The sequence below is a fragment of the Heteronotia binoei genome, chromosome 12, assembly GCF_032191835.1.
Source record: "Heteronotia binoei isolate CCM8104 ecotype False Entrance Well chromosome 12, APGP_CSIRO_Hbin_v1, whole genome shotgun sequence".
Classification (NCBI taxonomy): Eukaryota; Metazoa; Chordata; class Lepidosauria; order Squamata; family Gekkonidae; genus Heteronotia; species Heteronotia binoei.
In genome coordinates this window covers 23,264,234-23,277,468 of record NC_083234.1, presented here as the reverse complement: position 1 = coordinate 23,277,468, position 13,235 = coordinate 23,264,234, and the positions used below count along the sequence as shown (strand labels likewise).

Sequence of the window (13,235 nt, the reverse complement as noted above, 5' to 3'; positions counted from 1 at the left end):
TCTCCTCACTTTATGTTCTTGGTTCATATGAACATATGAAGCTGCCTTATACTGAATCAGACCCTCGGTCCATCAAAGTCAGTATTGTCTACTCAGACTGGCAACGGCTCTCCAGGGTCTCAAGGAGAGTTTTTTCACGCCTATTTGCCTTGACCTTTTTTTAAGGGAGATGCCAGGGATTGAACCTGGGACCTTCTGCTTCCCAAGCAGATGCTCTGTTACTGAGCCACCGTCCCTCCTCGGACATTCTGTTCAGTTATGCTCTGGGACAGCAACTAGGTCCTCCAAGATGTTCAATGGGTCATCATGCAGCATCAAGGAGGTAGAACTTTAGTGACGTAAGCTATGTTGGGCATTTATGCATGTTTGTTCAGTGAAGTGGTATTCCAGTGGTATTCAATGTATGACAGTGCAGATCCCAACCCTGAAAGGCAACTCTTAGGGCATCTTTACTTCTATGTTGCCTTCTCAGAGTCCTGCTTTAACCACTGGTAGTCCAGAACAGTTCTCCTAATGCATCTATTTTAACAGCTTCAGAAAGCAGTGCTGTGTCACATGAACCTGCCTTAATCCACTGGACCAGACCATCAGTTCATTAAGGTCAGTACTGTTTACTCAGACTGGCAGCAGCTCTCCAGGGTCCCAGGAGAAGGTATTGCACATCACCCCCTACCTGATTCTTTTACCTGGAGATGCTGGGGATTGTACTTGGGACCTTCTGCAGGTCAAACACATGCTCTATCACTGAGCTACAACCCTCCCATGACAGAGCAGAGAGGGTACTTCCTTGAAAAAAAGGTGAATGTGTTTGGATTACTGATTTTTCCCCTTTTAAAAAGAGAGTTCTCCTAACAATTATAGCTGAAAACTGGCTTTTATGCTAACTTACTTAAGAATGTATCTCCATTACTTCTCTGAGCTATACCTTTGTACAGGGGTCATTTTGTAGAAAAATAGGTGGTGGAGCTCATCCAGGGATCGTTATGCAGCTGCACATACTATTCAATGGATAAGGAGGTGGAACTCTCAGAAAGGTTCAGGAGTTGCGCTCCTGTGAGCTCCCACTGCAGCTGAGGCCTGCCCTTTGTACTTTGCCCCATAATTCTGATTAAGAAAGTGATAAAAATGCATGCGTTTTATTGGAGGGAGTTGGTGTTTCGCCTTTTCTCAGACTGCACAGGTGACGGATAACAAGGAGAACTGACCGTCCTTCTTGAATGACCTTGCAACAAACATTAGGGGCAGCGGCAGACTCCTAAACCAGATCCCTACACGCATTAACACAGAGGAACACAAAGTTCGAATCCAGCAGCACCTTTAAGACCAAATCTTATTCAAGGTATGAGCTTTTGTGTGCGTACACACAGAAACTCATGCCTTGAATAAAACTGCACTGGTCTTCAAGGCGCTGCTGGACTCCAACTTTGTTCTGCTGAGTCAGACCAACGCAGCTACCCACCTGGATATATTTTCACAGAGGAACACGGACACAAGAGATTCAATTTTAACCTGGCTTCATTAATTGTTGAGTTGTACATCTGAGTTTTGTGGGACCGTTAGTTCTTTTTTTTTTTTAATAGCACAAGACACCTCAAGTCTGATCATAGCATTACAGTACAAATTTAAAAAAATAATAATAATAAAACCAAACACACCTGCATTGTACACAGTGTGAAGAAAATGAGAATTCGAAATATTTACACAGGATGCGTGGGAGCAGGGTGCCACAAAAATATTTACATAAAAGAACATGAGTTCATCGGCATATACATTTTACACCAGTTCTCACACACAGAAAGTTAAAAAAAAAAAAGACACTATATAAATTAAAGTGAACACCTGGAGATCACCCAAGTCTTTCTGGGATGCTTCTCTCATGCGGCTCAGGACAGAAGACGACTCAAGTTTTCCACAGCAGGAAAAATAAACAGCACAACTACCATTTTCTTGTTCGTTTTGCATTGGAACTATACAATAGAAAACTTACTGGAGACACTAAAGATACATGAGCACATGTTCATCTGTACCATGCTCACTTAATCGGGGTTCCATAGTACAAGATCCTGGAGAAAATGTCATGCCGAAGCCATCTTTCAAAAGTAAATTTAAAAAAAAAATAAGTCTATGATGTAGTTCTCTAACACACAATGTCACACCACAGGCAACTGATGCTTTGCCATCAATGCACCCAATGAGATGAATGGGAAAAAGGTCCACACATGAAGGTCCAAAATTCTTGCTCGTTGAAAAGGAACCAAGCTGGATCCCAGGCTGATTTTGGTTTTTGTGTGGCAACTTCTGCCACAACTGTGCAATTTGTCTTGTGACCCCGTGTTATAAGTCCCATCCCCGCCCCCTGGTTATGTCCCTGAAGACATAGGCACAATTACTTTCACTGTCATCTGCATAAATTTTTTAACCTGACTTAAAAGTTTTTTTTTTTAAGTTAAGATCAGCTATACAAGACCTCAAGAACTTGCTATGTCTACTTAACAAGTCAACAAAAGGGGCCCAATTTTGCTCCGAGCAGCCACACAAACTTGGATTTGGATGTATTCATGGTTAAATGGAACTGAAATTGGAATCTGGTTCTCTTAGTGCTGAAAAAGGAGAAATTCTCTTGAGAGCCCAGAAAATGGGAATCGAGACCAAGGAGTGTCTGTTCTGCCTCCTCACCAAAATCAGGGCCAGTATGGACTTGAACTCATGGCTGGTAAATGACACTCCACTTCACTTGTCTTCCCTTGCAAGGGCCGCTTCACTCACTCCCAGCAAACCATAGTATACTGTCTAATAATCTTTGGACCAGTAGAAGAATTACTACTCTTTCTGTTGTCGGATTGGACAAAACAAAACAAAAAAAACCCCAAAGCTATCTCTCTTGCTTATTCACAAGGAAGAGCGTTTCTACAGATCCAAAATTAACTACAGAGATGGGCAGAAGCTGCATAGTTAATTTTATGGCTTTCTTGGGTGGGGGAATGCTTCCTCTACCGGTACAGTGGTGACATGTACAGGGCAGGGCAATGGCCGCTGCTCTTCAGACTCAAGAAGCTCTTTTGGGTAACACTGCTTCCTTTCAAACTCAAGATTGTACCGCCATGCAGATTATTTTAGACCAATGACAACCCCCCCCCCCAAATTGGATACTGACATGAATGTTGGTGTAAGAAAGTGGCATGTATTAAGACTGCAAAGTCTTGCTTTGAAACCACAAAGTAAAAAGGGCTGTTTTTATTGAAGTGTACATTGCTTTGGTGGAACTTTCTGATTTAGGGGGCTATAAGTATGTAAGCTCAAATCTTGTGAGGGAAATGACAAAGCGGTGAGCGTTCAAAACCCAACTGCATGCCTCCTGCCCGCCCCCCCCCCCCCCCCCGGCCACCTTTTAGACAGATTTGCGAGCTGAGGAAAATGTCAGATTTTAATCGCCGCCCCTAGAAGTTACAAAATTTACAGAATTGGCTTGGTTCTGATCTCTCACCTGGAGGATAGATAACTTAAGGCCAATATATGGAGAGGATAACAAGGAAAATTAAGGCTTTCATGAAGAGAGAGGTTTGCACTGCAGCCCTCGCTACCTGAACCTCAAGACGTCTGAAACACAATGGGGTTTCCCTGCCTTAACTCCAGAAGGAACTCAGAGAAAGAGAGTCGAGGTGCAGAGCCGCTCTAACGGCATTCAAATGGCTGGTTCCAAAAAATTAAGTGGACGTTGGTGAAAGCTTGCATGAGATGCTAAGTGCCCCTCGAAGACCAGTTTGTTTAACTTTGATTTGTAGCACATCGAACACTGGTTCGTTTAACTTTCTTGAGCAACAAAAATCTGCTAGCTTCCCACAGTAGAAGCTTCATATGCCAATGATCTCATCTCTCTATTTCTCTTCCAGCCGGAGGGGGAAAAATGCCTGTGGAAGTTCCTCAAAAGGGGATGGGGAGAGAGAAGGGAGGCTGAGGTAAGCCTGGTTCACAGTGAATCTTCTCGCCACTACATTTACACCTAGCATGCTTGAGGAACAATACAACCTGAAATGGAAGTATTCAGTCTTTAAAATAACAAATCACGCAAAACAAAAAGAGACAGTCTGCTCTGTTCTGTAACAAAGACAGGGCATGGATGAGGGGAACAGAGAACCAAAAGTTATCTTGCTTTTTAGAAGGGCTTTCCACTCCATAAAATCCAGTATTTTAAAATTATTACTATAATTGTTACTGGGGGGGCGGAGAAAGCATGAAGTGGACAAATCTTTAGCTCCAGGAGGATTTTGATGCAAGTTCCCTCAAATCCTTTGCCCCACACAGGCTACCAGGAAGGAACTAAGATAGAGAAAAGCTTGAGATGTTTCCTTAGGACTTAAGCCCAGCGAGGCGGTTTCCAGAATCCTGTAGCCTTTGCTACGCTGGATCCTGACACTAAACAGAGTGGGGCTTCCCCATCTTGCCACCAATCCAGCAAGGACAGCACTTTTAAAAACACCGAATATTCATTTCTTTTTTTCAATAAAGCAGCAAACCAATATGTTGTTCCCACAGGCATCTAAGTGAGAAACAATGGTGTGCCATAGTGTGTGCTAAGAGATGCACCAGTCTACACTTAAAAGCCAACAGCTTGCCTTGCTGACAAGAGTGAAAGAGGTGTATGTGCTATTACACACTGGCCTTTGGTTAAGCCAGCTGGCCTTCGCTAGGACTTGGTCCTCAGTATTTGGAGCCGTGTACTCATCACTGCCAGCAGATAATCAGCACCAACTGGGAAGTCAGCTGCAGACACAAAACTGTTTTGTGAATAGATGATTTAAATCTGCATCAACAGCTTGATTCAGAATGCACCACAACCCTTTCCCACAAAAGCATTCTAAAGTCCAGCCGCCCCAAGTCATTCCATGGAGGACGCACTGGAAAAGGCCCTCTGGATGATCCACAGAGTGCTATAAACAAAATGTATTTGTTGCAATGTTTCTAGGACTGTGAAATACAAGTCTCACTTGCCAGGTTTGGCAAAGCAAAGCTCCATTTACAACATTTGAGGTTCTCTCCTTTAAAAAACAAAAACAAACAACAAACAACAAAACATTTTAATGTTTGACGAAGCAGCTTCTTAAATTATTGTTCTTAAGAGCAACTGGATAATGCCTCTTGATCCTCTAAACCTCACTCGCCGCCCCCCCATACCCCACTCCTACTGATCTCAACAGACAATTTTCAGATGGAATTAGGAGCTTGAAAAGCATTCAATGTACTTTTTAGGAAGAGGGTGACCACTGGATTAACATTTAAGAAACAATCTGGAAATGCAGATGGGACAAATAATGTGAAACCATCCCATCTACCCCCCACAAGAGTTTGGTACATTAAGCCTGAAAGGACCAAGTTGAAGTATTTACTTCTTTTTTTTAAAAAAAAAAAAAAAGCTTGCCATTCCATAAATCTCTCTTTAAGTGATCACATACAAAGGACATAATGAAATGTCTGCATTAAACCATCTATACATATATGTCATGCACAGGTCTCCTAAGGACAGTGTCATAGCTATGGGGAATGCCATTGTTTCGAACGAAGGAACGCGAGAACCATTCACGGCACAACTCTTCCTGCCTTCGAGTTTTAAGAAAAGCCTGCGTGATTGCTCCAACCTACCTTCAGACAATGCAAGAGGAAACTATACATTTACTATATAAAAACTTGAAAGCGGTGGAGAACTGGGGCGGCGGAAGAGGGGAAAGCTGAAAGGGGCAGGATCCAAGTGAGGGAGGGGGCTAATGGCGGGAGCTGCTCTGATGGGTTTCTTGTTTTTGTGTATCACTGAAAAAATAAAACAGTCCACTGTCCAGCAGAGGCTGCTTACGCACTCTATCCCTCCTGCCCCTCCAGCCTCACTCTGCGTGGATCTCAGTCTCAGGCCTCTGTAGGCAGAGCTCGGAGGGAAGGAAGGCCCCCTGGCCCAAGGCTGTGGCATAAGTCCTGCTGTGTGGATGAGAAAAGGGGGGGGCGAACCCCCCTCCTCCAGCATAGCCCCCTCTTTGGTGCTGAGGCATGGTATGGTAGTCATCCAAATTATCGTACTGCGACACCACAGTCATGGTGCTTTGGCGCTTGCCGAGGGTTTGGTACGGGTAAAGGAGACCAGGGTCCCGCTCGATGCTCTCAGGATGTTGGAGTCGAAGGCTGTGGCTCCGTTCTGGTTTGGGGGGTGGCACCGCGGGCTGCCCGTAGTGCTCACCCTCTTTGTAGCAGTCTCTGGAGTGCTTTTCGACGCCAACGGCTTGCCTGGCTCGAGGTCGCTCTGCTTCGGGCCTGTCCTCTGGTAGCTTCACCTCCTTATGATTCAGTCTCAAGGCATCGTGGCTGGCTGGAGCGTATTTCCCACCAGAGTGCTGGTATGCAATTGGTTCCAGTGGCTCCTGGTGCCCCTTCGGTCGGTAATCAGCATATGGGGGGCCATTTTTAGATTCCAGAGGCTGCCTATGGCTCACGTCATGCTGCAGGTGCGTTCTGTGCTCGGCTGAATTACAACCCGTCTCGTGCGGTTTCCTGTTCCTGATGCTGCTTTGCTTTTGAGGGAGGGAAGGTTTCTCAGATTGCCCATTCCCATAGGTTCCATGGTAATGGGATCTGTCTACGTCGGCATCTGGATGTGGCACATAGTAGCGTTCGTCTCCCTCAGGGGTTCCGACCTTGTACGGATACCGGCCTTCTTTCCCGTCAGCAACAGTGAGAAGGCCAGTTTTCCCAGGATCAGATTTACTGCGCAAGTGAACGACATCAAGAGTTCGTGACTCGTCCTGCAGCAAGGGGGCTACGTTGTCATATTGGGACATGACTGGCCCTTTGACTTTCTGACGTGCGCGGCTTTCTCTGCGGATGGACTGCATGCGGTACTTTTCCATGTCCTCCAAATCCCACGAGACGTACATGGGTTTGACATCTGGAGCGGGTGGCACGTCCCTGCTGATGAAGCTGTGCTCTTTGCCAGTCAGGTGGCCGATGAGGCTTCCCCGGGGGTACGGTGGCAGGCCTGGACAGCGGTACAAACTTTTGCTCTGCAGCCTGGAGTAGGATGCAAAATCTCGACCAGAGAGAGGATGGAATTGCCTCAGTCGCACTGTCCCATACGGATCCACATCATAAAACCCACCATCCGCCGCGGTGTAGCAGGAGGAGCTTGAGGAGCTTGAGTAGGGGCTATATCGATAATGAACACGGCCATTCTCAAAGTAAGGCTGCAGCTGAGTGACGTGATAATCTGCATGGGGCTGATATGGCTTATATTGGTAGAGAGGCCTTGGACAGTACAGCGGCTCATCGTCAGGAGGCACCTCTGTACGGGATATTGGAACTGATCTGATGGTGGATGGAGCTGTGACATGCAGCGAGTGCACACGCCGAATAGAGGGGTACGGTGGCGTCTCCTCTACATAACTAGTGCTCCTCATCGTAGGGCTCATGGAGGCCATGTAATCTACCCGCCCGCGAGGTTTGGAGTGATGGACAGAGGCACTCTTCCCTTGAGTGGCGTATGCGTTGTACCTGGGGGCCGTAGACGTGGGGGTCTCCAACAGAGAAGGATAGCCTGGATGTTGCTCAGACTTACTGTGATAGAGATGTGGCGGGATGTTTTCGGCCCTGTACTGGTGGATGGACGTAGGCTTGTGATGGACATAGTTGTCCGACGCTGAGGGCTCGGAGTTGCTCTCTGACTTGGAATGTGAGAAATACGAAGACTGAAGAGAAGAATGTTTGGATGGGGGAGGAGGTAGCAGAGTATCCTCCACTGATGATGGCAATGTAGAGGAAGCAAGAAAGGAATGGTAATTGGTAGAATTCATAGGATCTGCAGTGTTTGAATGCATGGCTGCAGCAATTTTACTCTCTATTGTCCTCACAGGAGGAACTGGAGGTGTAGACCCATAGGAGGAGTGAGCTGGGACAGATTCAGAACGCAACTGCAAAGGGGGAGCTCTGGCATTCTCACGGGGCTTCTCCAAGTGGATCTGATGGAGGGTGGCCACAGCAGTGGCTGATGTACACTGGATAGTAGCACTGCCTTCAGTGACGAAAACAGGAGCTGCCTCAGCTGGTCTAGGCTCAGGCAATTTCTCTGGAGTTGCCTCTTCTTGTGCCTGGCAGGATAAAGCAAACCAAAGATTAGCGGCGACCCCAGCTCCCTTAGAACCAACATACACTTTAGCAACCTTTGCAGGCACAGTTTGATCTTTTGGGAGTCTATGAGAAGTACTCTAATACCCCATCCAAAAAGATAGCTAGGAAGGGTGACCAACAACTATTCTGGAAGATGTAGCATTCTCAGCCCATCAACAGGAAAGCAGTTAAAATCTGTACTGTAAGTAAAGCTTATTGATCCACTAATGGTGGTTTTGAGTACAGTTGCAGCTGCAGAAGGACATGAAGGAAAGTGGGGCAAACTAATACTGGGGAATGTTCACCCCTAAAGCACATCAAAATCAAGAAAGCAAAGTGCACTTGACCCAGTAAGGAAGCTGCAGCCTTCAGTTTGCAGGACCTGAACAAAGCTATTAATGACAAGATGTTTTGAAGGACATTCATTCACAAGGTTGCCATATGTAAGAAGCAACCTGGTGGAACATAACAGGCACAGACACACACACACACAAACACATCAGTTTGTCTGTTAGAAGGTGTAAGGCATAAGAACATAAGAGAAGCCACGCTGGATCAGGCCAATGGCCCACCCAGTCCAACACTCTGTGTCACACAGTGGCAAAAAACACCCCAAGTGCCATCAGGAGGTCCACCCGTGGGGCCAGGACACTAGAAGCCCTCCCACTGTGCCCCCCCAAGCACCAAGAATACAGAGCATCACTGCCCCAGACAGAGAGGTCCAATGATAAGCTGTGGCTAATAGCCACTGATGGACCTCTGAACGGCACAGACCTTTCTAGGAAGTTATGAAAACTACTCAAATGGGAGGTATGGTGGTATCACTTACTGCTAAGTCTCTTTCCACAACACCTTCCATTCTGCTGGCTCCATGCTTCAACCAATTCTAGATAAAATTCTCAATGCCTACTCAATCAAGCTTTCTCCTGAGAAATTTTGGTAAGAATTGCCAAGCCGTTTCTAGGAATGATATCAGCAAATATTCAATTTTCCTCTAGGAACAGCTAACTACTCGCCAAATTGTGTCTTCTCCAAGTGTGGGGAGGAAAATAATAATGGAAAGTGTGTATTAAATGCAACACAAGACAGACAAATTGGCAGGAGGGGAATGGCAAAGAAGAATTCATTCCCAAGATACTTTCTCATCACCAAACAGCTGGAAAGTGCAAGGTTTAATCAGACTTTGCCTTAGGGCTGGGCAGAGGGACTTTTACCTGGCCCAGGCCACTTGAAGGTTTAATGGCCATAGCTGGCACTTGTCCCACAGCGGGCTGATGCTCTCCCGGCCTCTGTGTCGAAACTGCATGGCTGGCAGCAAGAGCGTGCTGGGCAGTCATGAGTGCAATTTCTCCCCACGTGCAGTTGGTAGCGACTGCGGCAGGATGGAGAGGAATGTGCTGGTTGGATACTCCAGGTTCTGTTTCGGCGGCTGTTGTTGGAATCGTCGTCACGTAAGCGGCAACAGTCGTCGCTGTTTTCTCCCCAACAGTCGCTGGAAGAAACTGATATTTATTTTCCACGGTGCAGGCAGGGAAGTGAAGCTTGTTGGTCTGGATGTGGTTCTTATCCATAGGGAGACAACTGTGGAGGTGAGAGTTTTGTGGAGGTGCTTCGGTTACGGGTGGCTCTGGCTCAGCCGCTCCCCTGGCACAAGAGTGAGGGTAGTTCTGGCCCTCAGAGAGAACGGAGTGAGCAGGGTGGCGCATCTCCCCAGACACGTGAGGATGGAAGTGGGAATGGTCCCAGCTCATATCTGTGCCACTTGGCAGCTCTTCAGGCATGTCAGTAGGGAGCAGGGAGTGGTCCCAATTTCCAGGTGTGCCAACATGAGAACAGTTGTTGCCCTCTGGCATGCCACTGTTTGGAAAGACCTTGTCTATAGGTAATCCGCTTCTGTGGTGATCCGCAGGCGCAGTGGCCTGAAAACTGAGCGGATTCTCTGGTAGAGCAGCATAGAGATGAAGCTTCTCTGGAGTGACACCAGAATACGGATGGAACATTTCTACAGTTTCTCTGCTCTCTGCCTCTGCATAGGTGATACAGTCAGAAAGAGCATCTGGTTTCCTGTTGGACTGAACAGAGGCTTGCTGGGCAGACTCTGCTAGGGCTAAAGCTAGCATGCGTGCTGCATTTTTCGGTGGCGGAGGAGGGACAACAGAGACAGAATTGACTGGCACAGGATCCTGGGGGGAGTCGAGGGCAACCACTCCTAGTGGGAGGAAGAGTAGAAAAACAAAAACAAAGAAAAGAGAATGATTTACGTTATCCTGTAAGGAGAGCGAGCAATTCCTACAGACCATTACAAAAATAGATTCTTCCAACATTTCACAGTGGCAACTCCGTGCGTGACAAAAGTGAGTCTTCCATTATACATGCAAACAGGACAGCGGTCTGGTGTGAAAAAGCGCAAGAGGAGAGTGTCTAAAAAGGTTCCTGTTGCATTCTTAAATAGCTAAGCAGAAGGTAATGCGGAAAGAAAAGGTCAGATCCTTTGACGGGATCTTTTGCACAATTTAATCACAGGTTACTTTTGGCCCAAAAGGTCCCTTCTTCAAGTGTAGCCAGATTTTTTTTTAATTATTTATTTACTTAGTCTTAAAACAGAAGATTTTATCAGTTGGTTGGTATGGTTTGCAAGGACTGCAAGAGACTGTTTCATGTTACGAAAGAGTGAAAAGATAGAGGGGCATATAAAATATTCAAGCTTTTTTTTTTTTTTTTTTTGCGATGCAAAGAGACCGTAGAGAAGCTCTGGGGTCCTTTAGCGCTCCCTACTGGGACCCGTGCAACCTCCACACGCTCTGGAAGACACACACTCTGGTTTGTCATCACCAGATTTGTTTCCCCCCTCTTTTAAAGGCACGCAGAGAAGTGAGAGAGCTGGTCCCATGTGAACTTAAAGAAAGAATGGAGGAAAACACACTGTACCTGGCTGCGTCTGTCCAGAAGGTACAGGCTCACTCTGGCTGCTGCTGGCCAAGGGCTGTTCCACCTCTTCTTGAAGTTCAGCTTTCTTAGTATCTCCTTGACTCCGGAACTCTTGCTGGTGTCCTTCACTTGGACTCAGCTCAGTGGCTCTCAAGGGTGAAATTATCATCTCAGGTGGGGACCTGTTTATAGCCTCGCTAGCGCTGCAGTTCCCTTTAGTCCACTCTGAAGCACATGAGCTCCCTGACAGCCCTCCAATGACATCTGGTACCCGGCTGGGTAGAGTGAAGGAGACAGGCTCCAGTATGTTTGGTGGTGGAGACTTTAGCGGCTTCCGTCCCATCTTGGGGGAGAAGGTGTGGCTGACCTTCTCCAAGAACAACTGGGGCTTGGATGATTTATCTTCTGTTGGGCTCAAGTCTAGAGTGAAGAAGGGACTCATGGTCTTCTCTTGATAGGGGGAGACTGGTTCAGAGCTTGTGGCACTGCCAGGGGTCTGAGACTGGCTGCCTGAGTCTAGTTCCTTCTTAAAGTTGCTCTGTTTATCCTTATTAAAGTCTACTGACTCCAGCATGGAGGTGCTGCTGTCAAGACACTCAGACTCTGCTTTGGGAGGGCTGCACTGAAAAGACATGGGGTCAAAATCCAGGCTAGCCACACCAATCTCAGGCGGGCTTAGGTCAACATCCTCAGCTGACCGTGGGGAGATGAGAGCAGGAACGTGGATATGCCCTTCATCCCCATCACTCTCCTGGTCATGGGGCAGGTTGTCATAGGAATTGCAGCGGTTCATGTTCCCCAAGAGCTCCCCGTTGAAGGAAGCAGACAAGGCATCACTGCTGGACCGTGGCCTTCTGGGCCGGAACAGTTTAGATTCACCTATGAAGACAGAGAGCAAAACATTTGTTTAAATAATGGTCAGTCATATGAAATGGTGCTCTGCTCTTCACATTACAGATATATTCCAGGGCTTTATTTTCTTCCATATGTACTTAAGAGTTTAATTCTGTTTGATTCTGAGCTATGACAATTGCAGCCCTTCTTTTTTCCACAAGACACATGCAGCATAAACAAAAGACCCTTGTGTTCCATCTTACCATCTATGGCATGCAAAGACGAGAGAGACTCTTCACTCTTAGCGGAGCGCAGGGTCCCACTGTCTCCTCGTCCTCCTGGACAGTCAAAACATAAAACAGTTGCATACATTTAACAAATAACATACACTTTCCCCTTTTAAATTAAAGTGCATTTCCTAGCCTCACAAATACCCCCACCTGCCACTGTTCTTAAATCAGTTAGGTACAGGATCCTCTTTACCGCACCCAGCATTTAGCAGAAAGAAATTCAACCAAGTATAATCCTCAGCATTCTTCCCTTGAAGGCATTCTTGGTTTGCTGCTTAACAGACTGTTGCACAGAAGCTTATTAAGCTGTGACCTCAAGTTTCTTCCTTCTGGTTTTTATGGAGGACCGGAAAAGGCACTGCGTTCTCTCCCTAGTGCGGCATTATACAAGCACGTCGCATTCCTGTCAGGCAAAAACTTTCAAATATGTATGTGACATGCCCTTTGTATGTTTATCATTTTTGTTGTTGTTGTTCAGTCGCACAGCCGAGCCCCGACTCTTTGCAACTTCATGGACAAAGTCACGCCAGGCCCTCCTGTCTTCCACCATCCTCCGAAGTCTGCTCAAATTCGTTTTTATTACCTCAGTAACCATGTCCAGCCATCTCATCATTTACCGCCCCCTTCTTCTTTTGCCTTCTATCTTTCCCAGCATCAGGGTCTTCTCCAGTGAATGCTCCCTTCTCATTTGGGGGCCAAAGTATTTGAGCTTATGCTTCATTTATATCTGAGTAAAATGATTAAACGAACATTTGGCCACATAATGCAGCCTTCATAACGGTGGGACCAGCTGAACATCAAACTTCTAATCCATCCTCCCTCTCTCTCTCTCACTGTATGTATGTGTGTGTGTCTGTATATAAAATGAGTACCTAGCTTGCTGGGGGGGGGGTCGGTAAAATGAGTACCCAGCTTGCTGGGGGGGAAGTGCAGATGACTGGGGAAGGCAACGGCAAACCACCCTGTAAAAAAATTTGCCATGAAAACATCGTGATGCGACGTCACCCCAGAGTCAGAAACGACTGGTGCTTGCACAGGGGGACT

The 13,235-nt window shown here is 46.7% G+C and overlaps 1 protein-coding gene across 3 annotated transcripts in view; it reads right to left on the bottom strand.

Annotated features, from left to right (window-relative positions):
• Window positions 1-1,502: 1,502 nt before the first annotated feature.
• ARHGAP32 (Rho GTPase activating protein 32) overlaps window positions 1,503-13,235 on the bottom strand; it is a 236,965-nt gene continuing 225,232 nt past the window's right edge. For all 3 annotated transcript variants that reach the window (XM_060251779.1, XM_060251780.1, XM_060251781.1), the window contains 4 exons: window positions 12,165-12,239; window positions 11,068-11,946; window positions 9,354-10,348; window positions 1,503-8,120 (listed from right to left, as the gene is read on the bottom strand). In XM_060251779.1, the coding sequence (XP_060107762.1) occupies window positions 5,874-8,120; window positions 9,354-10,348; window positions 11,068-11,946; window positions 12,165-12,239 (4,196 nt within the window). In that variant the 3' untranslated portion in view covers window positions 1,503-5,873. The remainder of the gene's footprint in view (window positions 8,121-9,353; window positions 10,349-11,067; window positions 11,947-12,164; window positions 12,240-13,235) is intronic.